The sequence below is a fragment of the Leopardus geoffroyi genome, chromosome C1 (genome assembly GCF_018350155.1).
Source record: "Leopardus geoffroyi isolate Oge1 chromosome C1, O.geoffroyi_Oge1_pat1.0, whole genome shotgun sequence".
Lineage (NCBI taxonomy): Eukaryota > Metazoa > Chordata > Mammalia > Carnivora > Felidae > Leopardus > Leopardus geoffroyi.
This window is the reverse complement of record NC_059328.1, coordinates 212,375,797-212,401,789: the sequence shown is the minus strand read 5'-3', so window position 1 is coordinate 212,401,789 and position 25,993 is coordinate 212,375,797. Positions and strand designations below refer to the sequence as shown.

The 25,993-nt window shown below is 44.6% G+C and overlaps 1 protein-coding gene across 2 annotated transcripts in view; it reads left to right on the top strand.

The window, feature by feature from the left end:
* DNER (delta/notch like EGF repeat containing) overlaps positions 1 to 25,993 on the top strand; it is a 322,224-nt gene that overhangs the window by 167,528 nt on the left and 128,703 nt on the right. For both annotated transcript variants that reach the window (XM_045481582.1, XM_045481583.1), the window contains exon 5: positions 3,512 to 3,657. In XM_045481582.1, coding sequence (XP_045337538.1) covers positions 3,512 to 3,657 — 146 coding nt within the window. The remainder of the gene's footprint in view (positions 1 to 3,511; positions 3,658 to 25,993) is intronic.

Genomic DNA, 25,993 nt, shown 5'->3' with positions numbered 1-25,993 from the left:
TTTGTATTCAGATGAAGCCCCAATTTAAATATTCAGCCCTGATGTTTCTGACTACTCATGTCCTATGTCCAGCCACCAGCTTTTGACCACTTTATTTGGAAAAGGGGTCTCGTCACAATCTCAAATTTAGTCTGTTCACAACAGAAATCTTGATTCACTTGCCCAGTACGACCCCCACAAGGTTGCTTACTGTATGTATGATTTTGTCCTTTCCCTCATATCCCACATCCAACGTATATGAAGTCTTATTGGTTCTTCCTCCAAAATGTGATCTTTGAAAAAGCCTAAGTCATGTGCTTTTCCCCTGGTTAAAGCTCTTCAACGGATTCCCATTTGACTAAGTTTCACGAGATGCCCGCTGATCTGGCCCTTCCTGCCTCTCTGTCCTCATCAAGATGCTGGCCATTGACACACTGATGTCCTCATCCGTGGGTCACACTGACCTTCCCATCCGTGTGACGCATGACCTCCTCCTCCATGAGACACGTGACCTTCTCAGCTCTCTTTGCTGGCTCATTCTCAGCCTTTAGAGCTCATCCTGAATGCGGCCTCCTACTTGGAGCTGGGTAAACGTCTGCTGCCTGGAGGACCAGTGAATCCAGCTTCCTTCCATCCCACACTGCAGCCCATCCCACCCATCCCCTGTGCCCACTTGCTCACTGGAGCACATGGTCTGTCCACGTAAAGTGGCCCAATATTTCTGCCTCAGAGTCAGAATTGTAAACTTGGACCGTACGCAGTGATGATTTAAATATATGTTTATTCATGAAAAGTTTCAAAGAACTCTAGTTTAGCATTTGTTGTGGTTGGAACAAAGACTGTATTTTCTCTTGAGACTGAGAGGGTGATACAGTGTAATCAGAAGTGGGAGAATCCCTGAAACTTTTGCTGGAGGGCCTTCATTTTCTTCCTTCCTTCCTTTCTTTCTCTCTTTCTCTTCCTTCCTTCCTTCCTTTCTTTCTTTCATCTTTATTTTTTCAACGTTTATTTATTTTTGGGACAGAGAGAGACAGAGCATGAACGGGGGAGGGGCAGAGAGAGAGGGAGACACAGAATCGGAAACAGGCTCCAGGCTCTGAGCCGTCAGCCCAGAGCCCGACGCGGGGCTCAAACTCACGGACCGTGAGATCGTGACCTGGCTGAAGTCGGACGCTTAACCGACTGCGCCACCCAGGCGCCCCTCTTTCATCTTTATTTTTGAGAGAGAGAGACAGACAGACAGCAAGTTGGGGAGGGGCAGAGAGAGAGGGAGACACAGAATCCCAAGTAGGCTCCAGGCTCCCAGCTGTCAGCACAGAGCCCGACGTGGGGCTCGAACTCACAGATCACGAGATCATGACTGGTGACTAAGCCACCCAGGCACCCCTGGAGGGCCTTCGTTTTTTTCCTCCACTTCTGCTTTGTTTTCCTGTGTTGGTGTTTCCTTTCCTTGGGTTTCATGCAGTTTCCGTCCCGAGCTTTGCTGTTCCTCCTCTGTCTTCCTCATCCTTCCCTCCTTCCTTCTTCTCTCCTTTCTTTCTAAATCTCGTCTTTCTTTTTCCTTTGCTTGTTGTTAAGTTAAACCAGGCGTTAGTTAGCTAGCGCGACCCCCAAGCAACACCTGCTACATGGCATCATTCTGTAGTTTTTGGAAAGACCGTCGAAGACGCCGGGGCTGACAAAAGGCAGTCGCAGGGCAGCTCCACAAACAGAACCAGAATGCCGTCTTCATTCCGACTTTGCGGGGTTTTCTCCACTTAATTAGTTGGCCTGTGGATCTTAGAATTCTGAAGAGGAGGACAGGCTTCTCTCTGCAGGTCTGTATCAAGAATATATTACGTGTATTGATTTCGTGCTATGAAGGAAGAATAAAAGTAGTGACCATCTGCTCTGCATTTCTTGTAAGTATGCTGGAAGTGTCCATCAGTTTGAGTGCAATGTCAAAGAAACCACACTGGCTTTTCAACAACTTTCAAATGATCACTTATAAAGCCCCAAAGAACTTCCTTTTTCTAAAAAAAAAAAAGTGAATTCTATTTCATTTCAGATTCTTCCTGCTGCCCCTTTGTAAAGGGCACATCTCCTGCTCTTGGCATGTGGGATTTCCTGAGGGCAGCTTTGCTCTAACCCAGCTGCAGTTTGATGAAAGTTAAATTGGACAGTATTACTTTTCATTATGAGCCGCTCTAAGCATTTTCCCTGAGACATGATCAAAGGGAGGTGCCAACAACTTACTGAAATTTCACTCTTACCTAGAAGGAGCTGGCAGGCACCTTTCTCGTGTGAGCCGTATATTGTTGAAAATCGTGTGCATATCCTTTTGACTCCCTGTGGGGGGTTAGGTGACATAATTAGGAATTACATAGTAATATGTGGCATGCTGTTGCAAAGATTGATTTCTTTAATAGTTTGCTAAAGTATTTTAGGGCCAGAATACTCCCGGTCTTATTAAGCAAATAAAGCCAATATAGAAACCTTTATCAGAGGTGTCTGTAAGAACTTCAGAGACTTAACGATGAGCTAGAGAATAGAAATATTGTCTAAATAACAGAGTCACCTAGACTTTCAAAAACAGATGCGTAAAACGTGCTTTCAGAGGCTCAGTGTGTGCCTCTAATTCCAGGTGATTTACCTTAGTAATAATATTACTCGTGTTACTGAAATTAGTTTTTCTACCAGACCAGTGGTTCTTAACTAGAAGCAATGTTCGAATTACTTAGGGAGCCTTTTCCAAAAACATGCCTGCCAGAGGTCCCCCCCAGACCTGAACCTCCCAGATTCTGAACCACTTATGTTGGAACGTTGGCAGCGTGTACTTGGAAAAAGCCCATGCAAAATGATGAAGCTTCTGGTTTCAAAACTGGTTAGGGATCACTGCTCTTTTTTTTTTTTTTTTTTTTTTAATTTTTAAAATATTTACTTGTTTTTGAGAAAGAGAGAGAGAGAGAGAGAGAGAGAGAGAGAGAGAGCATCAGTGGGGGAGGGGCAAAGAGAGAGAGGGAGACACAGAACTCCAAGCAGGCTCCAGGCTCTGAACTGTCAGCACAGAGCCTGATGCAGGGCTGGAACTCACGAACCACGAGATCATGACCTGAGCCGAAGTCAGACGCTTAAGCGACTGAGCCACCCAGGCACCCCGAGGATCACTACTCTTGACTAGAAGAAAATGAGCTCAGAACAAAGTAAATTGTAAGATGCTAATGTAGGGGTGGAATTGAGAGACCAGGTGGCCCCCAGAGGGGCACAGGCAGGCACAGGACGACAGCATCTAAGGCGATGACTCAGTGCCTGGTACTCCTCTTCCTTGGGCATCAAGTATTTTCCCATGACGCTTGGCCTTTCTTAACAGGCCGGAGGTCTGAATGGCCGCTAGTCACATGCTGTATTTGTTTGCCTAATATTCCATTTTGTTTGCTTGTCAGACTCAAATGCTGAGTTAAATAAACTCATGGTCTTGTAGAAAGAATGTTGGTAACGTTTTACTTTACATTTCCTATTGTCCCCTCCTTTTTCTTTTTTTTTTTTTTTCCAGGTTTTGTGAATGATTCCATTACTAAATCCATTGTGGCTTTGCGCTTAACTCTGGTGGTGAAGGCCAGCACCTGCGTGCCGGGGGAGAGCCATGCAAATAACTTGGAGTGTTCAGGAAAAGGAAAGTGCAGCACGAAGCCGTCAGAGGTGAGGGGACGCCTGGTAGCTCTAAAGCCTATATTTACATAAATACGTATATCTATGTTCATATATTGCTACGTATCTATCTATCTATGTGTCTATCAAGAATGACAGGGAGAGACCAAGTGCATTTGCTGAAAGAGTCCCTCAAATTTCTGGTTTTGATTGCACATTGGTATGTAACATATAGATCTTCAATCTCCACATAATTTCTATTTTTTTTTTAATTTTATTATTTTTTTTAATGTTTATTTTTGAGACAGAGAGAGACAGAGCATGAACGAGGGAGGGTCAGAGAGAGGGAGACACAGAATCTGAAGCAGGCTCCAGGCTCTGAGCTGTCAGCACAGAGCCCGACGCGGGGCTCGAACTCACGGACCGTGAGATCATGACCTGAGCCGAAGTCGGCCACTTAACCGACTGAGCCACCCAGGCGCCCCTCCACATAATTTTTAAAGTAGTGATAATAAATCTGTGCGGTGCCAGATTTTGCTTGGGTATAAAGTAGAGATTTTATGAGAAGAAATAGCCATCGTATCTGGTAGCAGAATCAAGAGAAACGGAAGACAGGAGAGGTGAGCAGGCTCATTAATTTCCCAGTGATCACAGAATCTCCTCCTTAAACATTGCATTTCTCCAGCGCCTATAGCAGAATTACAAAAGCAAGAGAAAAGCACAAGAAGGAACAGAGAAGAGGCTGGGACGAGAAGCCTGACGTTACGTTTGACCTCTGTGGGCCAGTGTCATCAGTGCTACGGCAGACCTGAGTCCTGCTCTCCTTTTTAGTGGCTCGGGTCACATGGGCCTGGGGCTGGGGCAGGGGCAGGAGCTGAGTACAGTTCCTCCTCCTTGTTCTTGGGTGATTGACAGGATGTGGGAGGCAGGACCCGTAAGGGACTGTGGCCACTGAGACCCACTCCATCACTAGAGAGCTCCATTAAAACAGGTGGACTGCGGTCTTTTGCAGGTGACCTGTGGGCTGTACCCAACGTCCCGGGAGAGGGAGACTCTGCCCTTTACGAGGGGGCCTGTTTCATTAGGGCACATGTGTTCCTCTCACCGCCTGCCTCCTTGCCCGTCTCCCCAGTTCTGCACATTTGTCCACTGGAATTCGTGCAAAGTGAAGTGGGTCCCCCAAGTCCCAAAAGAGCATGATTTGTTTTATTTATTTATTTGTTAATTTCATTTAATTTAAAAACATTTTTTTAACATTTTATCTTATTTTTTGAGAGACAGAGCACGTGCAGGGGAGGGGCAGAGAGAGAGGGAGAGACACAGAATGCGAAGCAGGCTCCGGGCTCTGAGTGGTCAGCACAGAGCCCGACGCGGGGCTCGAACCCACGGACCGCGAGATCATGACCTGAGCCGAAGTCGGAGGCTCAACCGACTGAGCCACCCAGGCGCCCTGAGCATGATTTGTTTTAGACCAGTGTGAAGGGCAGCACGGGTAAACTTTGCCCCGGGACGCCTCCCGTGGGAACGCCAGCGCATTCGGCGGTAGCGGTGTGAACTGGGTGAAGGGAGTGGGGGGGGGGGGGGACCGGCAGGTGGGTGTTGGAAGACACTTTCACGTGTTGCTCGCGTCATCTTGGGGAACCCACGACTTTGATGTCTCGGGTGCGGTATTACAGTGGTGTCAGTTTCCCGTTTCCTTGTACGATCGTCCTCTGCAGAAGGCAGAAGGACCTGAGAAAGTAGTGGGAGCAATCATTTCTGCTAAATGGTTGGAAAGGAACACGAGTGTGAAGCAAAGCCAAAATGAAATCCCTGGTGGAGGGGATGGTGCCCGGCACGAGTCCAGGAGGCAGAGTGGGATTTCGTTTACAAAGCCAAGCCTGCCCTGCGAATCCCGTTTTCTTCCATCTTGGCCAACTTGGATCATTTTTCTCTTCGTCTCTTTCCTGAGGGGAAGCTCCATTTATCAATTTATTTTTTTTTTAACATGGTTGAAGGTGAAGTTTCAGCTTTAATTTTTTTTTACATTTTTAAATGTTTATTCATTTTTGACAGAGAGAGAGAGAGAGAGTGAGTGAGAGAATGGGCGGGGGAGGGGCAGAGAGAGAGGGAGACACAGAATCTGAAGCAGGCTCCGGGCTCTGAGCTGTCAGCACAGAGCCCAACATGGGGCTCGAACTCCTGGACCGCGAGATCATGACCTGAGCCGAAGTCAGATGCCCAGCCGCCTGAGCCACCCAGGCGCCCCTATCGATTTATTTTATGGGGAAAGCGAAGAAGTAAAGGCTCTTGAGAGTTCTTCTGTGACGCTAAGAAGGGGTATAGAACCCGAGAAAAGATGAGGAAGCAGTGGACAGCTTATTTGCTGAAGATGTTCCAGAAGAGATGAAGCGTGAGAGACTGAGGAAAGCCAACCACTGCAGCTGGAAGAGTGTCAGACCTCCCACGCGCAAAGAGGAGACACAGCGGTGTTCCCCAAATTCATTCCTGCTACTCCCAATGAACAGTTCTGAGGCCTGGTTAGCCCCCAAGAAGACAACAGTAGTGAAAGAGAAATGTCTTCAACAGGGAAGGGAAGGCTGTTCTTGGAAGTTGGGACCCACAGGTTGTTTCCTTGTGAGCTTTCTCCTATAATGGATGCCCCATCTGGGGAAACTTTTTACCCATAAAGCAGCCACCGTGTTTTCTGAAAACATGCACGTTGCCGGCTTGCAGCCCTCACCTGTAGAACTGATTCACCGAAAAGGCAGCAGAAGCATTTAGCACCTGGCAGGTAACTTGGCAGACCTTGCCAAAGGGCTTCGTTTTTCCTGCAAAAATGGCTCAGAGGCCTTCATGAAGAATCTGTGCTGATTTTATTTAGCAGGCCATTTCAGGGGAAGTGCGGCTTCCTTATGGGGGCCAGCTCTTTTGAGGGGCTCTGAGTGCCCCCCCTCCCCCCTGTGCCCCCACCTCCTGGGTCCACACCAGGTGCTCATAAGGGGTGAGGCCTCTGCTGTGGTCCCTTCTGCCAGAGCCTGCATTTACCTTCAGGGAACTGAAGGAAGTTGTGGCCAGCCTTCTTACCTGAGCCATTGTAATTATCCCTGGTGACTGTAAGCAAATGACTAGGCCGGAATTAGCATATCCATTTATAGACCCACCACATTGTTCTCTTGGAGAGAGCCCTCTGGAAGCCAGTCTCCCCGTTCACAGAAAGATGGCAGGAGTGGGAATGGAAAGTTGACTCATCTTTTTTGAATCGACTTGAGTTCCCGTGGCTGTTCGTGTTTGTCTTCGTGACTTAAAACAATGACTGAAGAGTAGTTTGCTGGCCATAAAAGACTGTTGCTGTCAGGTTTCCTTCTTTGTGCTCTTTCCTAAAATTAGAAGTCATGTAGTCCAGTCTTCTGCCTAGTGCAAGAATCCACTCCACAGTACAAAACAGAAAAGAGCTCTACTGGATGGTTTAAAGTGATTGTTGCTAATCACTTTTGTGTCTTTATTAGGTCATCCATCACAATAAGAGCAATTCTGTTCTGTCCATGCCACTGTCATTTAGTAATGGACCTCGTTTCTTTTCTGTCAGAGGTGCTTCGGCTGGAGGCCTTTCCACACTCCCAGTTGATGGGTGGTCTGCAATAAAACTGTGGCTCGCGGCTCTTAGATAGCACACCATCCTGGGAAAGTCTTTTTATGTGTTTACTGTAGGATGGCCAGGAGCTCTCAGTGTTTGAGAACTGCTTTCTTTACAAGGGTTGATTCTGATCTTTTTCTTCTTATAAAAAAAAAAAAATGACTGTGGTCACTACTTCTCTTTGAACTCTATCACCAAGTTTGGCTGCTGCCGCCATGATATGATAATTCCCCAATTATTTTAAAGGTGAGTATCAGGGATCTTCGCTGGTGTGAACCGTAAGCCTTCTTCAGATCCAGTTAGGTTCCATGGATCTTGTCTCTCAAGAGCAAGAGTTATGTATTAGGATTATCCAGAGAGACAGAACCACTGGGATATATTATATATGTATGGATGGCATATATGTTCTTATCGTATCATATCATATGTATACGAATAAGGAGATTTATTTTAAGGAATAAGCTCACTTAGGAATAAGCTCATTGTAGCGCCACTCATCGTAGAGTCTTGGTGAATCCAAAATCTGACCAGGGAAGGCCAATGGGCTGGAGACTCAGGAAGGAGCTGCAGCTCTAATGCAAAGGTGTCTTCTGGTGAAACAGGAAGAGTGGATGTTGGGGATGAAGTCTGTAGGCTGACCATCTGTTGCAGAGTTTTCTCCTGCTTAGGGAAGGAAGGTCAGCCTCTTGTTCTATGCAAGCCTTCAACTGATTAGATGTGGCCCACTCTCGTGCTATGAGGATAAACTTCTTTCTTCAGAGTCCACTGATTTAAATGTAAATCTCATCCAAAGATGCTCTCACAGAAACATCAAGAATAATGTTTGACCAAATATCTAGGTGACATGGCTCAGCCAAGTTGATACATAAAATTCATCATCACAAAATTCTATTTTTTTTCTCTCATTCGCTCTTGCCCCCTTTCTGTCCAGTTGTGTTCCTTGTCCACAAGTGAAAGGAGTTGTTTTAAAATTTTAGTTTGCCTAAGATTTGCCTAATATTTGAGGGTCTGACAAAAAAAGTCATATTCTAGGTCCCTCACTCAGGTTAGGATGCCTTTTATTGGGCAGCCAGATGCTTCTGATGCAAAAGTAGATCGTGGAACATCATTCTGGAAGTAGGGGTCTCAGGTGCTTATCATTTTCCTGTTCTCACTGATTCCTTAAAGCAAATATACAACATCTTTTTTACTCAAGGATTTCATTGTTAATAATGTTATGGTCACGTGGAGTTAATTAAAAAAAGATAGATGTTGATAGGTGTTATAATGGTTCAATATCTGTCTCAAAGTTTTCTTTTTGTTGGCCCTGGCTCTGGTGTGTATTGATAAGTAAATGGTGTCAGGCCTCCATTCTTAGAAGGTTCCTTAGGATTCTCTCTAGCTCTTGCCTTGGGAATCTATCATCCTTAGGCTGTTTGAATTGGATACTGGAGCTGCCTACTCAGACTTTGTTTTGAGTGAGAATTGAACTGGCATCATGTCTGGGAGCCATTCCCAATCCCTTCTGGAGCTGTGTCCTAATTCACTCTCCAGATGTGGGGCTGTTCATGAGAAAAGCAACTGGCACGTTGGGCTCCTGAAAGTTCCCGACCTTCTGTTACCTCCCTCCTTACTCTTGGAAGTCGAAGGCTCCAACTCCAGGAAGTCCTAATCCCTCTATAGCCGAGTCCTTCTGGCTAAGTTTGATATATTGGAAATAATCACTGACCTTAACTGGTTTCTTTGTCCCTGGCTTGATAACACCTGCTATCCTTGTTCCACAGCCCATGTGGCCTGGGTAGGAGACACTATCTTTCCAGGAGTCTGTCTGCTGTATATCAGCACCCCTCTTTATTTTTTTCTGTTTCCAAGGATGTGCCTCTTTATCAGGGTTCCCAGTAAGTTCCCATTTCTGAGGCTTGTTTATCTGAGATCTCATTCCCAGGGCAAGGTGACAAGCCTGCCCTAAGCTGGGTGCATGGACATCCTTTCCAGCTTAAACCTCAGCTTCCTTCACTGTCCATTCATCCCGCTGCTGCTTCCCCTACATCCTCGTGATTTTGCTCATGCTGTTCCCTCCATTTGGAATGCTTATCTGTTGCACCACCCTACCCCAGCCCTCTGCTCCCTGCCTTCCCACCTTGCTAACTATATTTCAGGCTCTGCCCCAAACCTTCTTCCTTCTGGAAGCTATCCCTAACTCCTGCTGCAAACCCCCTCTTTCAAGCCTGGCAACATTTTATTTTTCTAGTGAGACACACTACCTTTGATTTGTGCTTATATTTCTTTATGTGCATTATCATTTGCATGCGTTTCCCTGCAGAGTTATTGCCTGTCTTGTACCTGCTCCTGCCTTAGGTTCTGGGGCGGACACATCTGGTTAGATAAGATGTGGCCTCTGAGGAGGAGTTGGGAGGTTGTGGGGCGGGATGCCGAATGAATCGTGGATTAGAGTGTGGGGCGATGTGTGCCATGGGAGGGACCTGCGGGTACCTTTTGGAGAGAAATCTCTGACTCAGTGGTGGGATCGCCGGGAGCTTCCCAGGGGAGGCTCCAATGGTGAGTTTCTTGACATTAGAACCTGTCTGGTTCCTTCTGTATCCACTGGAACAACTTAGCAGGGTGCTTTCTGCATGGGAGATGCTCAAAAACAGCCCGTGAACGGAACAAGTAAAATAAACAAAAGCACAAAAACATGATGGAAAAATCAAAACTCCGAGTTTTGAGTTAGATACGTAATTTGAATTATATGTTTGGTAAACATTAGGTCACAGGAAAGACATGGTGAATTTGAGTCGGAAAACATTCTGGGGGATCTGAAGCCCCCAGACGCCGTGACCCAGAACGTCACAGGAACTAACCCCTTAGGGACACTGTGAGCAGCGTTGCCGTTCCTCTCGTTTCAAGAAGAAATAGGTCAGAGTAAACCGAACCAGCCGAGCCTTTGATGACATCGTCCTGTCGGCGGGCACCTGTCAGCAGGCTCCTCTCTGGCTCAGGAAGGAGCGACGGACGCTGCAGAGGGCAGGAGGGGGTGTCGCACGCTTTCTTTCATCGCGTCTCCGAGAGCTAACGTTTCCACCGTCATTAGTGCAAAACCTAAAGGCCCTAAGGAGGCCTTGCAGAAAGAGGGACGCGGTGGGCGTTTGAGGAAGAAGTGGGGAGGTGGGGAGAGGGTGGACAAGGAAGCCCGCCAAGGAATCCGAGGAAGGGCATTCGCTGTGTCCTCAGCATCCAAATAGCGCCTCGGCAAGCCTGCTGTGGCGCTCCTTTCTCCCGGCTCGGTCGAGTGTGTGGCGGGGTTAGGCCCCCACGGTCTGCCGGCGCCGTGGCGGAATTTCTCCTCTGAGTGGGGCACAGAACCCAGCAAGAAAGGGTCAAGGTGGAGCGGCGGGTGGAAGGCTACTTGATGAAGCCGTTGTAACGTATGGCATCGTATGGCGATCTCCTGATGGCATTACAGAGAAAAGAGACGAATTGATTCTAAGACATTCTTCCAAGGGGGCGGGGGGGGGGGGGACTTTCTCTTGACTGAGTAAACAGCTTATTGCCAGTGCTCATTAGACATCTTTGAACCGGAGAATAGAGGCTTTGGACTGAATGCCAAAGCGAAGGTGTCTGACATACGTTTATTTGCTAATGAGGGTTGGGTGATCTGTCCAGCAGATTTTCCTTGCAGATGCTGCATTGTGGACCTCTGAGGGAGAAAGTACTTTTATGGATAATAAAAAAAAGAATAATAATTATTAGACACATATTAAGCACAGAGATCATAAAAGGGAGCGCAGTCCAGCCCAGCTGTCGCCTCGTCAGTGGTAAAGGATAAGCCGGTCTAGAATTTCATTGACTCATGTCTGAATTATAATTCTTGGTACTAATGTAATTAAAAAGCCATCGCTGCCTTTTATGTTATAAAACAGAAGGATGATCCTATCGTTGCCCACATAAGACACAGGACAATGTACGTCATTCTATTATAACTTAAAGAAGTAACTAAATTTATGTCCCAAAGGATAGATGTTTCGTCACGTTTCTGTTCGGCATAAGCTTTTTCCAGAAGGTTGAAATGTATCTCTCCCTGACAGCAAACAGTTGTAGAGGCCTTGTTGTTGGCATCCAGATATATCAGGGCAAGGAGTATATCACCGGTGACATTTCCAGGGTCAAAGAATTGAGAGCAGAAGGTGATTTTTAAAGGACTCTGCACCTGTTTTATTTTTAACACCAGGTAGCAGAGGCCTAAGAGAGATTTACGATTTGTCGGAAGCCAAGAACTAGTTCTCGGGAGGGGCAGGACCATAATGGAGGGACATTGCTGGACGTCTGTCCGGGGCTCCTCCCACTGGGCAGCCCCGCGTCTCCTAGAACATTCAGCATTACCGTGAGCCTTATTGTTCGTGTCGTGTCTCCATGTAAAGGTTCACTGTCCACGACAGAGAAAGCCAGGCATCGCCTGGTTTCAGACTTTCCAAATGATGTGACCTCAGGACCTTTTGGCGAAGCCCCCCGTCAGGTTTAACATACACAGAGATTGTGCGGGGATCTTGTTACAATGCGGATCCTGGCCCTGTGGGTCTGGGGCGGCCCCGAGATGGGATGGCATGCCATCAGAGATCAGACCTCAATATGGGAGGCCACCGCACTCAAGACCTTTCAGAGAGGCTTGGAAGATTCAAAAACTTCCATTGCATGGTTTAGGGCATACACTGTACTAGGGGACTAAGCTCTCGGGGGCTCTCTTATTCTAGAGCAAACTTTGAGAAAATCACAGTACAGCTTGAATCAGGTAACTAACGCAGGGAAAGAGAAAGTCCCTACAGGTACGGCATGCGGCCCTTTACACGTTGCCCAGGCACTAGTTTTTGTTTTAGATTGCTTCCTCTGCACCGTTTTATTGAGATATTAATCGACATACAACATTGTGTTAGTTTGAGGAGTACAGCATAACGACTTGATACAGGTATATATTGTAAAACGACCACCACAGTGAGTTTGGTTACCATCCATCACCTCCCTTAGTCACAAAAGTTTTTCTCTCTTGTGATGACAACTTTTAAGATCTACTTTCTTACTGACTTTTGAATGTATGACACATGCTGTACATCTTAGATCCCCAGGAGTTACAAGCTTCTGGTTATAAGATGAATTCAAGTTCCAGCAACAGGTTGTTTTTCTTTTTTTTTTTTTTTTTTCAGCCCCTGAGGTTTGCATTCTTTTGGTTACAACTCTTGGTCTTTGCAAAGAGGAGAGAGAGCAATTTCTAACTGTATCAGAGACAGATGACTATCATTCTTAGATTTTAATTAAAGACTTTTTAGAACACAGAACTAAGGCTCTGACTAGCACTTTATGCCTCAGAGAAGAAAACCACCACTCTGGAGCCTGGTGGGCATGCTTTCCTTCCCCTAAAATACTTATCTTCTTGTCCTATTTTACGGTCCATAAGTCAGCGAGCTGAGCGTGACCTCCCGGAACGGGGCCGCTAACTGGCTGTGCCCGCCCGCGGAGGGCCTCCCTGTGGGGCGGCACATTGTCACTCCTCTTTAGGGGTCTGAAACCATCCGCTCTGCTTGTTTACCACAAAAGGAGTTTATTCCGCTTATCATTTACCTTTCCACGTTTTTGTTCCCTCATCTGTCATGAGCACCACTATGTGTCAGGCACGGAGCTGCACTCTAACAAAACAAGGATGAAAGACAGTGCCAGGGTCCCTGCCTTCCCGGTGCTGGAAGTCAGAAAACTGACTTTGGAAATCACTGAACTTGACCCTTACCCCATGCCCAAATCTTCCCCGAAACACCAACCTCCTCAGCCTTCCCCAGCTTCTAATTAAATACCTAGCCAGTGCCCATTTGAGGGGGTTGGCACTTCTTCCAGATTTTGAGGGAAAAAACAAAAACAAAACACCCTTTGACTGCTTCCTCACCACGGTTTTCCGTCCGGGGCAGCTGCTCCAGATACAGCTTTCGTATAAATGTAGTCCTCTGCCTCCCTGTAGCCTGAGGAGATCAGAGCTTTAGTTTGATTATGAAATTTGCCCCATTCCTTCTGTGACATCATCTTAGGTTTTAAGAATCGATTCTGGCTTTGCAGCTTAACCTTCTGAGTTGGGGAGCGTTACGTGGATTCAGAATGAACATCGTGTGTTAGGGTTTATAGTACAGGACAGCTTTCCCAGACTGAACAGAGACCCCCAGCAGGCTTTGGGCATGCAACTAATGTCTCCATGGCAGGCACAGTTGGGGGGGTTTCTCCATGGTGTTGGTGGAGATCTCCTGGTCCTTCTGTCCAAAAATAGCTCCCTGCTGCCCTTCCCTGTGCTTTTTCTTCAGGGATTGGCCCCATTTTCTGCCTGCGCTGAGTTACAGACCCGCTGGACAAATTTGCCCCCTGGATGCAGTGTTTGTGGTTTTATTTACAAAACAGTTTGGCTCAACCTGGCACAGTGGTTTTTGACTTTTTTGGTCTCAGGATTCCTTACAGTCTTAGGAAGTATGGAGGACCCCCAGAGTTTGTTTATTGCGTTTTATCTGTTGATATTTATCGCATTAAATTAAAACTGAGGAACTTAAAAATATTATTTCATTTAATTAGTAAACCCATCGTTTCGTGGTAACATAAATTAACACCTTTTAAATAAAAAGTAACTATATTTTCCAAAGCAGAAAAAAATTCAGTGAAAAGAGAACATTGTTTTCATTTTTTTACAAATGTCTTTAATATCTGGCTTCAAAGAAGACAGCTGGATTTTTTTTTACATTTGTTTTTACATCCAGTCTATTGCAATGTGTTGTTTTGGTTGAAGTGTGTGAAGAAAATTTAGCCTCAACAGATACTTAGTTGGAAAAAGGAGAGGTGTTTTAATAGCAGTTTCAGATGATTTTGGATATTTTTCTTGAACATAACATTTGACAAGTGGCAAATTCTTAAAGGTTAATTGAATACAGGAATCCGAAGTCGCATCAATGAACTCTTGTGCTGTTAGACATCCCTTGATACATCCTATGTTTTGGATCTTCTACCCATGAATGGTTTTTAGAACTTCACCCATTGGTTACTTGGAAAATACAGGAGTCCTACAGTTTCCAAATGTTGACACATTTCATTATACCACAGCACAAAAAATCACATCGGTGATTAATTTCAACTCCAGTCTCATCAGGGAAGGCTTGAAGTATTGGAAATCGATCAAGCTCATAATGGAGGATAAAAATTTTCCAAAATTCTAATTTTTCCTTCGAAGTTTGAACTTTATCCCTGATAGCAAAAACTATTGGTTGTTTTACTTGACAGGCTCATTTCATTTGAGAGAAAATATCTGCTGAGTGGCCAAGTTTGAATAGTTATAGTTCATCAGTCATTCTTTCGAGGAAAAAAGGTGTCCCATGGAAAGTGGGCTAGTTCACGACTCAAACTACTGCAGAGGGAGTGTGTTTTCTTGAGGCAACCCCTGGCCTTGGGGGCCCCAGTGCAGCCAGAGGGCCTTATGCACACCTCCCATTTACCATTTTGTTACAGAGACCATCGAAAGGACATGTAGTCAAGGGTTGTGAGTTGATAAAATTTTAACTTTTTACTTCTTCGTCAAGGACATTCTGAGTGCAACTGGCATTTTTCCCCCTGCAAATGCTTGATGGCGGTGAAGAGGCATTGATTGCTGCCACAAAGTGTCTGCTTTGATTTGTGTGAAGGCATCAACCTCTCTTCTCACTTTTGTTTTGCATCTTTAGTACCAATTTCAACAGAGTGAAAAAGACACACGTTTTAATACTACCATAAGATAGTGTTGGCCTCCTGGAACCTCTCCCCAGAGGTCGGGGGTGTCCTGCCCTGGTCCAGGCCTTGACTCTGACGTCTCTACGTTCTGCACATTTAACCTATTTTTCTGCACACCTCCAGGTTAGCTTTGAACAGTCAGCTCTTTCTGTCTTTGACCTTGAAAACCACTTTGCAACTTTTGTCTTTCCTCTGAGATGACTCTCTGAATGGCTTCTTTGTAAACAGCTCTGGGTCACTTTGCTGAAGGTCAGTTTGACAAGTCCTCATTTTTTGTGTGCCCCTTGACCTTCACCCTCAGGGTCTCAGACCGTTCCCACCCATACCTACGCCCACCTTGAGACCAGCAGCACTCCCCCCCTGCCCCCGCTGGGGTCCCCAAGGCAGAGGCTTGTCCTTGACTTTTTGTCCATTGTTCCATCCTTGCCAGCCTCTGGCAAAGAGCCAAATCAAAAACAGAGCGTTTCTTGAAATCCTGCTTAAAAGATAAAATAAAAGCGGGCCATTTACAATTACAGAAACCTAAACTGGTTAAAACCAACCTTTCTTGTTACAAGCTCTTTAGGTAGTGAGCAATAATGAGGAAATGGAACAGATTGCTTTTCAGAAAATCAGCCTATTTCATTGGGAGAAGAGCCAGGAGTTTGCTCCTGGATCTTGCCGTGAGGAGGGTAAGGACAGCGCTGGCATGGAGAGGAAGCCGGATTATAGGGAGCACGGAAGAGCTTGGGTAAGCAGTGTGCCTTGCCTTTTTGCTTAAGCTTGGCACTGACCAGAGGGAGAGAGCGTGATGGTACTCCAAGCAGGAAACTGAGTCAAAAGGAGGATTTTTGCTTCTAGACCTAAGGACGCATCGCATTGATGTAGGCCAGAGCAAGAGACTGGCTGATGAGGCAGTGTGGTTGGTGGGGTATAATTAATGGATGAAGTTCCTGGAGGGGATAGTATCAGGAGAGGTGCAGGAGGGCTTTAGACAAGGGGAGGAAAGCTCCCGTCCCCGAGGCAAGTGATGTCAGGCGCAAGCAGTGAGAGAACTCTTAAAGTCAAGTTTTTATTGAGGCGAAATTCTTCTAGTAGAGAATTAACCATTGGAAGGTGAACAGTTCAGTGGCATTTTGTACATTCGCAGTGATGTGCAACCAGCATTTGTGAAAGCTGAAAGGAGAATAGGGTCACCTGTGTTCAGGGGTTTTAAAATGGAGTCAGGAGGCCCTGAAGGGGGACGTGCACGTCCTCACCGGTGGAACCGGGAGCTTTTGACCTGGGCCAAACTGCAAATGTCCCAAGGACTCGACCTGAACACCTGAAGCCTGCTGCAGGAGAAGATTTCACTTAGCGATGGCCTTAGTAACCACTTACATTCAGTTAGTTAAGATTCGTTTTCTGCCAACATCCATCAACGTTCTTTGTAAACAACATGTACAGGCTTTCCCTTTTGTCTTTAATGTTTGTTTATTTTTGAGACAGAGAGAGACAGAGCATGAATGGGGGAGGGTCAGAGAGAGAGGGAGACACAGAATCTGAAACAGGCTCCAGGCTCTGAGCTGTCAGCACAGAGCCCGACACGGGGCTCAAACTCACGGACCACAAGGTCATGACCTGAGCCGAAGTCGGACACTTAACCAACTGAGCCACCCAGGCGTCCCCCCTTTTCTCTTTAAAAACCCTTGACTTTTGTTCCCTTAGTGGCGGGTGCAGTTTGGATTGCTGCCGGAATCTGGGCTCCCCGAACTGCAATTCTGAGGCCCCGAAGAAAAGTTTTTGTTTTATTTTAGCTCTGCCTCTTTTCTCGGTTGACACACCCTTATCTAGTTTCAGGGCATTTTCATCACCCCAAAAGGAAACGCTGTACCCATTAGGCATTCGTTCCCTCTGCCCTTGCTGACAACCAACCTGGATTCTCTCTCTATGGGTTTACCTGTTCTTGAGATTTCATAGAAGTGGAATCATACAGTATGACCTTTTAGGATGGCCTTCTTGCTCTGGGTGTGTTTTCCAGGTCATCCATGCCATAGCCCACGAGTTCTTACTTTACACTGTTGAATAATATTCCATTGTATGGCCATGCCACGAGTTGTTTACCCATTTACCATTGATGGAAATTTGGATTGTTTTTCAGTTTGGGGCTATTGTGATAGTGCAGCTATGAACGTGGGTGCCCAAGTATTGTGTTTGAGTCCCTGCTTTCAGTTCTTTTGAGTATATAGCTAAGGAGTGGAATCGCTGGGTTGTATGGTAATTCTGGTCAAGGCAGGGTTGGGCCCAGGATATCTGCTCAATCCCAGGTTATCCTTTGCCACCTTGGTTTATTTCTAGGGAATATATGGTAGAGAGGTTTAGAGCAGATGGTACCCTAATACTGCCTTGACTGGAAGCTGGCCAGGAACCTCTCACCTCTGTGACAAAGGGGCAAGACAGGCATCACCCCCCAGCTGTCACACTGTCATGAGCCATCCTATGGGTTTCTTCCTGCAGACTGTCTTTTCCTTGTCCTCCAAGAATAAGCCCCAAGAAACTTGGCCCAAACCTGAATGTCTGTTACTCATCAGCAGCAGTGAACTCATCCCGTACTCAACTTCCTTTCACGTAATGGGCATTGGAGGCTAAGATCAGCATTTAATTGAGCCACAAGCATTGGTCCTCCCCAAGTTCACACTGGAGGAGAATTTCCAGTTTAATAATTCTGCAGTTACAAAGGATACTTCCAAGTCAATAAGGGGCAGAGGCGCTGGCTTCAGAGGTTAATGAGAAAGCTCTCCCTGGAACCCAGAAGGCGCTCAGTGATGGATACACAGAGGGAGGCTACCGCAGGCCCCCAGGGGCCATTGCTGTGAAGGCAAGGACCCTCCTCTATGTGACTTTAGGTGGTTTCCACACGATTCTGGCCTGAAAATTCAAGCCGTGTCTTAACCTTAGACAGAGCTATGTGATATGTGCACGGGGATCTCATTTAGGGCTTGAGGGTGGAGGGAAGGGCGCAGAGAGTGCTGGTGCGACAGTCTTCCAGGAGTCTGCAGAGGTCATAGCAAATGTGGAATGTTCCAGCATTTTCCAGAATATAAAGGTCATTAATTACGTAGGACATCAGAACCATCGTTTATACATCTCATTTTTGCAGTCCGCAACATTCTGGCAGGAAAGGGCAGGAAGAGGAAGCACATGAAGACAGAAAATACTGGTGGCAGCTTACACAGTGCCATTTATACATTCCATAAATAATTATGCGTGTGTGTCTAGATGTATATCTATGGAAAAACTTAAAAAGTTTCGCTTTTTCTCTCTTTATTTTATGTCTACATTGTAGTTTAATAGCTGCTCTCCTCCTAACTTTACTAAGATGATTTTGGTGTTTCTTTCCTACTTGCTTTTTTCATTTCTTCACATGCTTTCTTCATCACATTTTATTTACCTGTATCCATTTTTTTTAAAACTACCTGGTCTCGATTTAATTTGGTATATACTGAAGAGCTGGTGAGCAAAGTACAAAAGGTAATCACCACCCAATAGTGCCAGTAACAAAAAGTCAAACAGAGCCATTACAAATCAAGCAAATTAACACAAGGGACATTAAAGGTCAGTGGAGACTGAAATATAACAGCAGTTGAAGTGGGGAGGAAGCCACCTGCTGAGGAAGTTTTGTAAGGGTCTGGAATGGAAAGAGAGCCTACAACAAGATGAGTGGCAAATGCCACGGTTGGTTTGAACTTGAATTCGGTGAAGGGCAAGGCTGCCCCACAGGCCAAGGTCACAGACTGTGGGAACTCACAGTGTAACGTGATCACTTTTCTTCAAGTTGGAATTATCTTCATTGATGTTTCGACCAAAGCTTGCTGCTCTATTTTGGGGGTTTCTTTACACATGGAAGATTTGGGGGATTACAAAAAAAACGGTACCATGTTGTGATAGGTAACATCGGAAGCAGCTGCCAAATTTGACTTTTGCCTGCAGGGCTTTTTCAGGTTGCTAAACTAAGTACAAATGTTAAGTATGAGCTTCCATATTTAGATTAGTACAATATTATACGTTCCATTTTCTACTGAAAGAACAATTCATTTTGCAATTAATCACATAGACTCCATTAAATTCAGCTTGGTTGAAATTCACAGGATGGAGACGTGAGTCGCATTGCTGTGTCCTGATAGAAAGGATCTTCCGCTCACCACAGCCCTGTGATGTGGACATTTTCCTCACCCAAATTATTGGATGTGGATATAGAGACTCTCGGGAATTAACTTACATGATTTCAGGAAAAGCTGAAATTTAGGAATTTTATAGTACTTCCAAAGGCACTAACATTTAGCTTTGTTTAGAACGGTAAGGAGCATATGAAGGCATTATTTTTGTCATCTAGCTGGAGAGAGGATTCAAGGCTACGGCAAGTACCCATGTGTTTAAAGAGAGCGGTTCCTGTATTGGGTCCAGACGATGTCAGTGTGGACTTGCACGCTTGTACAGACCATTCTGATGACGTATGAGGCTCTGTGGCCCTGTGCAGCCAGTAGACATGGAGGCAGATCAGGGGGGTCAAGGTCCGACCCTGCTACTCACTGATATTGAGTCACTTAATCCCCCCAGAGCCTTCTAGTCACAATGACGTGCAACTAGCACCTGTGAAGCACCTGTGAAGCTGAAATTAAATGGTCACTTGTGTCCAGGGGTTTTCAAATGGAGCCGGGAGGCCATTAAGGAGATGGGCCTTATCCCAATGATGGGGATGATGACAAGGCCCATGTCACAGGGCTGAGACACGAACAAGACCTGGCATTAGCACACATCCGTATAGGAGCTGGAAGATGTCCTAATGGAAGGTGAAATGAGATCTTTTATGTGGAAGCATTTTGTAAAGTTCTTTACAAATAAAAGGTGGCACATGCGATATGCAAACCAAGGAAAATGCCCTTCGTTGCCTCCCATCAGCAGCCTTTTTCCTGTGGCCCTTACTGCCCTTGGCGCTCCAACCCTATTATCCTTGGAAGTTTCTGCTTCCACTCAGCCAGTTTTGAGCTACCCAGGAACACTTCTGGCCTGCACAACAGGTTTTCGTTCACTTTAGTGGAAGTCATTTGGGGCTAGGCTCATGTTTCATTTCCTTCTCAGAGATCCAATTTTAAAGGATAATTGTTGGGACAAAGTTGATGCTAGAATTTCTGAATCCAAAGTCCCTAGCATATGCTTTATACATTATCGTTTTTGTTTTGTTTTGTTTTGAAAACCGGTGCTATGAACAAATAAATGTTGGTGCAGTTGGCCACAGAAATGGGCAATTGGCAGTTTGTCTGTTACTTTTTTCCCATGGTTTTGAAGTGCTGCTTATTACTTAAATTTTTTCTTCAAATTTGTATTTAAATTCTAGCTAGGTAACATATAGTGTAACATTGGTTTCAGGGGTAGAATTTAGTGACTCTTCACTGTAGCTAAATGTATTTTTAATTTTGCAGTTAAAAACTAAAGCTGTTGTGGGGCGCCTGGGTGGCGCAGTCGGTTAAGCATCCGACTTCAGCCAGGTCACGATCTCGCGGTCCGTGAGTTCGAGCCCCGCGTCAGGCTCTGGGCTGATGGCTCAGAGCCTGGAGCCTGTTTCCGATTCTGTGTCTCCCTCTTTCTCTGCCCCTCCCCCGTTCATGCTCTGTCTCTCTCTGTCCCAAAAATAAATAAACGTTGAAAAAAAAAGAAATTAAAAAAAAAAAAAAACTAAAGCTGTTGACAAATACCAATTTTCACCAGAAATGCTCATGAGTATGTAATTGCTCCCCAAGGAGAACCTTGCCAAAAGGGTCTTCTAAAAAATAAGCAAAACCATGGTTATCAGCCAGCAGTAGTCGGAAGAAATAGATTTATTTTTAATTTTTTCTTTTGGAGGTCTTTACTTTTGAACTGAAGGTTCTTTATTTTTTAAAAAAATGTTTTTAAAAAATAAAAGTAACTTGACACTGGTTTCATCTCGTTGCCCATGCTGTTGGACAGAAGGCCGTGGTCTGGGGGTGCTGCGCTGGTGTAAGATCCAAGGATATCTAGGGTGGTCTTTTCCTCTCCAATTCCCTTGACACACCATTCTGGAGGGATGCCTGGAATCCTGTTATTTGAGCTTGATTCCTGTGTAATAAAGGCATGATTTCCTATTTAAATGCAAATGTGCCTAAAATCGTATCAAGCTAAGGTTTTATCTATCATTAAAACTGAGTAATTTAGTTTAGTAAGGGGTTGGTTTTAGTAGGTGTGAGAATAGTAGATAATTCTAGGTGTTGGATATGAGAACAGGGAGCTAGGTTTGGGGAGGTGAGATTTGTCAGCAAATCTGAGCCCTGTGTTTGATTTTCATTTCTCCCCAGCTCTTAGACACAGGGAAGGCTGGTGGTATCTGAGCCAGTCATCTGAGACAGATGTTATGTTAAATAAACTGATCCGATGTCATAAATGACTTGGAGCCTTATTCCGTAGCAAAAGCTCATTTATGCATCCCTCAGAGAAGACAGGAATTTGGGCCAGCTGATAGGACTTTTTTTTCTTTCCAACATGAGCATCTAAAAATTATAATGAGAAAACATTAGTTGAGATTGATTCCCATACTGAGGACTGTCCTCTGTGGTAGCCAGAGGACAAGGCGTATCGGCCTGTGTCAGAGCCCTATTCACATGAAAGAGGAAATGAACTTAATGGTTTGTTTTTTTTTTTTTTTTTTTTTTTTCCAGCACTTACATGGATCTGTGTTTAGCCCAGGGACTTCCACCTCTACATCCCCATGACATGACATTTCATCATCCCCATCTGATAATGGGGGGATGGAGGCTTTGGGGAATTAACTGTGCATTTTCTTTTTTTCTGAAGAAAGAACTTCAAACCAATATCCTGTTCTAAGAATCCTACATGAATCATGCCAGCATGAAAATGGTTAAAATATGATACATTAACCAAGAAAGTTTGAAAGGAAGATATGAGCAGTGTTAATGTTCCTATACTCAAAATTTGTATGCAGACTTTTCTTTCTTACTCAGAATTGGAGGATTAAATTATTACATGGAAGAGATCATTTCATGTTAATATTACAGATTAATAAAAATAATTTGAAAGCAAGCAAGCTTCATCCTGCTTGTGAACTGAACGAATTCTTTTGCCACCCTGAGTTAGATATTTTGATGAGTTTCTTCTGGAAATTATTAGAATGATTTCTTTTCTAATTATCTTGGAGAAACACATTTATTAGATATAACCTGCCTTTTTTCTCAGTATTAAAATGATGAAAGCAACAAATGTTTAATGAGATAAGATTTAATTAAAATGAATGATAGGACCTTCCCATCTTTGCTGGTTTCACTTCAATTTGTGTGCCTTTAAATTCAATAAAGTGAGAAATGCATTTGTTAAATCAGGGACTCTACGTAAAATCTTTCACAATAAAATGAAAAGATAGTTGTCGGGTTTTTTTTTTTTTTCCTTTCCGAATACTGAGGAAATGTTTTTAGTCAAATTCCATGGTATCGGGGACAGAACTTTTGGAATTTAGAGTATGATACTTAATATTCAAGATTTACATGTTCTTTCCTTTCTTCCTTTCTTCCTTTCTTCCTCCCTCCCTCCCTCCCTTTCTTTTTCTTTCTTTCTTTCTTTCTTTCTTTCTTTCTTTCTTTCTTTCTTTCTTTCCTTCTTTCTTATGAAATTTGTTGTCAAATTGGTTTTCATACAACACCCAGTGTACATCCCAACAGGTGCCCTCCTCAAGCCCATCACCCACTTTCCCCTCCCTCCCACCCCCATCAACCCTCAGTTTATTCTGTTTTTAATGGTTTGCCTCCCTCCCTCTCTAACATTTTTTTCCCTTCCCCTCCCCCATGGTCTTCTGTTAAGTTTCTCAGGATCTGCATAAGAGTGAAAACATATGGTATCTGTCTTTCTCTGTACGACTTATTTCACTTAGCATAACACTCTCCAGTTCCATCCACATTGCTACAAAAGGCCATATTTCATTCTTTCTCAGTGCCACGTAGTATTCCATTGTGTATATAAACCATAACTTCTTTATCCATTCATCTGTTGGTGGACATTTAGGCTCTTTCCATAATTTGGCTATTGTTGAAAGTGCTGCTTATAAACATTGGGGTACAAGTGCTCCTATACATCAGCACTCCTGTATCCCTTGGGTAAATTCCTAGCAGTGCTATTGCTGGGTCATAGAGTAGATCTATTTTTAATTTTTTGAGGAACCTCCACACTGTTTTCCAGAGTGGCTGCACCAGTTTGCATTCCCACCAACAGTGCAAGAGGGTTCCCATTTCTCCACATCCTCTCCAGCATCTATAGTCTCCTGATTTGTTCATTTTAACCACTCTGACTACATGTACATTCTTATTTCAGTAGGAGAGAAGGGGCTCAACAATCGCCTTCACCTTGCACAAGGAAGGCTGAACTGATGCTTTATATCAGCTCTGCTGTGTTTTGCTTATTTGTTCAACATCTCTCTTGGATTGGGTTTGAGCCTATCCACAAGAATACATAAACTACTAAACAACCTTATAGAGGAGGAACACAGATGTGAGGATGGAGGCAAAGAAGAATTACAGGTCCCCTAAGAAAATAAAGCTAGGCTAGTGGTCCATGTACAGGGGAAGACCCGTGTACTGCTAAAGATTAGAACTGGGGCACACACGTATTTGTTAGCCATGGCCCATGAATGTAATCCACCACATATGTGAAGGGCCCAACGGGAAGGAAGAGAAACAGGGAAACAGAAGGATAAAGAGAGAAGAAAGAAGGTTAAGAACCACACATCAGAGAGTATCCGACAGGAGCCCTGTCATTAAGGTGAATGTCACACAGGTGGACTATCTCCCCATCTCTGGACTTTGAGTGTCAGATGGTGACAAGGGTCTTGAGCCCTCCATGGCTCATCCCCAAAAGGACAAAAGCTGCCACTCAGGACCGACCTAAGGATAGACCCAGAGCAGTTGGAGTGTTTGAAACAGTCAGGACAGGGAACCGGGGTTTTCTCTGTACGGGAGCAGGTGTTGCACCTTTTACCTGGGCCAGATACAGGCAGCTCCTGTGTGGTCACCACATCCATTTGAGCACTTGACCTTCCCAAGACTTGTGAATGGTCGGTGTGATCTTAACGGGAAAAAAGAGACTGGGTGTTTTGATGATCTTACCTAAGCCTGATTTCTTCCTCCCTCTCTCCCTTTGAACATCTTGTAGTTTCTGCTTTGAGTAATGTTTATTTTTGAAAACGTTTTTTTTTTCTTTCTGAAATTAAAAAAAAAAATTACATCCAGGTTAGTTACCATATAGAGCAATAATGATTTCAGGAGTAGACTCCAGTGATTTGTCCCCTACATATAACACCCTGTGCTCATCCCAGCAAGTGTCCTCCTTAATTAATGTCCCTTGCCCATTTAGCCCATCCTCCACCCAGAACCCCTCCATCAACCTTCAGTTCTCTGTATTTAAGAATCTCTTATAGTTTGTCCCCCTCCCTGTTTTTATATTATTTTTGGTTCCCTTCCCTTATGTTCATCTGTTTTGTATTTTAAATTTCACATATGGGTGAAGCCATATGACATTTGTCTTTCTCTGACTAATTTTGCTTAGCATAATACACTCTAGTTCCATCCACATTGTTGCAAATGGCAAGATTTCATTCTACATACATCTTCTTTATCCATTCATTAATCGATGGACATTTGGGTTCTTTCCATCCTTTGGCTATTGTTGATAGTGCTGCTATAAACATGGGGGTGCATGTGTCCCTTCGAAACAGCACACCTGTATCCTTTGGATAAATACCTAGTATTGCAATTGCCAGGTCGTAGGGTAGTTCTATTTTTAGTTTCTTGAGGAACTTTCATTCTGTTTTCCAGAATGGCTGCACCAGTTTGCATTCCCCAGAATGGCTGCACCAGTTTGCATTCCCACCAGCAGTGCAAAAGAGATCCTCTTTCTCCGCATCCTCACCAACATCTGTTGTTGCCTGAGTTGTTAATTTTAGCCATTCTGACAGGTGTGAGATGGTACCTCATTGTGGTTTTGATTTGTATTTTGAGCATCTTTTCATGTGTCTATTGACCATCCGGATGTCTTCTTTGGAAAAGTGTCTATTCATGTCTTTTGCCCATTTCCTCAATGGATTATTTGTTTTTGAGTGTTGAGTTTGATAAGTTCTTTATAGATTTTGGATACTAACCCTTTATCTGATACGTCATTCGCAAATATCTTCTCCCATTCCATTGGTTGCCTTTTAGTTTTGCTGATTATTTCCTTTGCCGTGCAGAAGCTTTTTATCTTGATGAGGTCCCAGTAGTTCATTTTTGCTTTTCTTTCCCTTGCCTCTGGAGACATGTTGAGTAAGAAGTTGCTGTGGCTGAGGTCAAAGAGGTTTTGCCTGCCTAAGCCTGATTTCTAATCTCTGCTTATATCAAATCTCACTTGTGATTTTATTTGATTTTCATTACCTCAGACAGGAACAGGGAAGAGGGACAAGTCAACTACTTATTCATCCTGTTTTACTGATACAGTTATTTTATTTGCAAGTCTTATACTTCTCAGTTTTTAGAACCGGGAGATCGTAGATTTCTGTTGTCTAAGCCACCCAGTCTGTGGCCCTTTGTTATGGCAGCCCTGGCACATTCACGCCATGAGAGTAGGAAAGAAACCCATGAGGTGGTTGTCAGCACCCCAGGGTGGCATGAAATCACCTGCAGGAAGATAGTGGCAGTGAGGATTTGTGGCCTCATGGGACTGCAACCGAGGTGCATCAGATCTAAGATTTCAAGAGGCCTTGGAGGTCGTCCCCTTCAAATTCCCACCTAGTGCATAGATGCTTCTGTCATCCCCCTTTTCAGAATGGTGTTTGATCCTCACCCCTCATACTTTGTAACTTGATTCCTTGCATTTATGAATATCTTAAATTGTAAGAATGTCTTTGCAGTGAGACCGAATCTGCCTCCCGTGGCCTCTGAGGGGCTGTGTGACCTTGAGCAAACTACTTACATTTTCTGAACTGTTTCTTATTGGTGAAATAGAAAAATT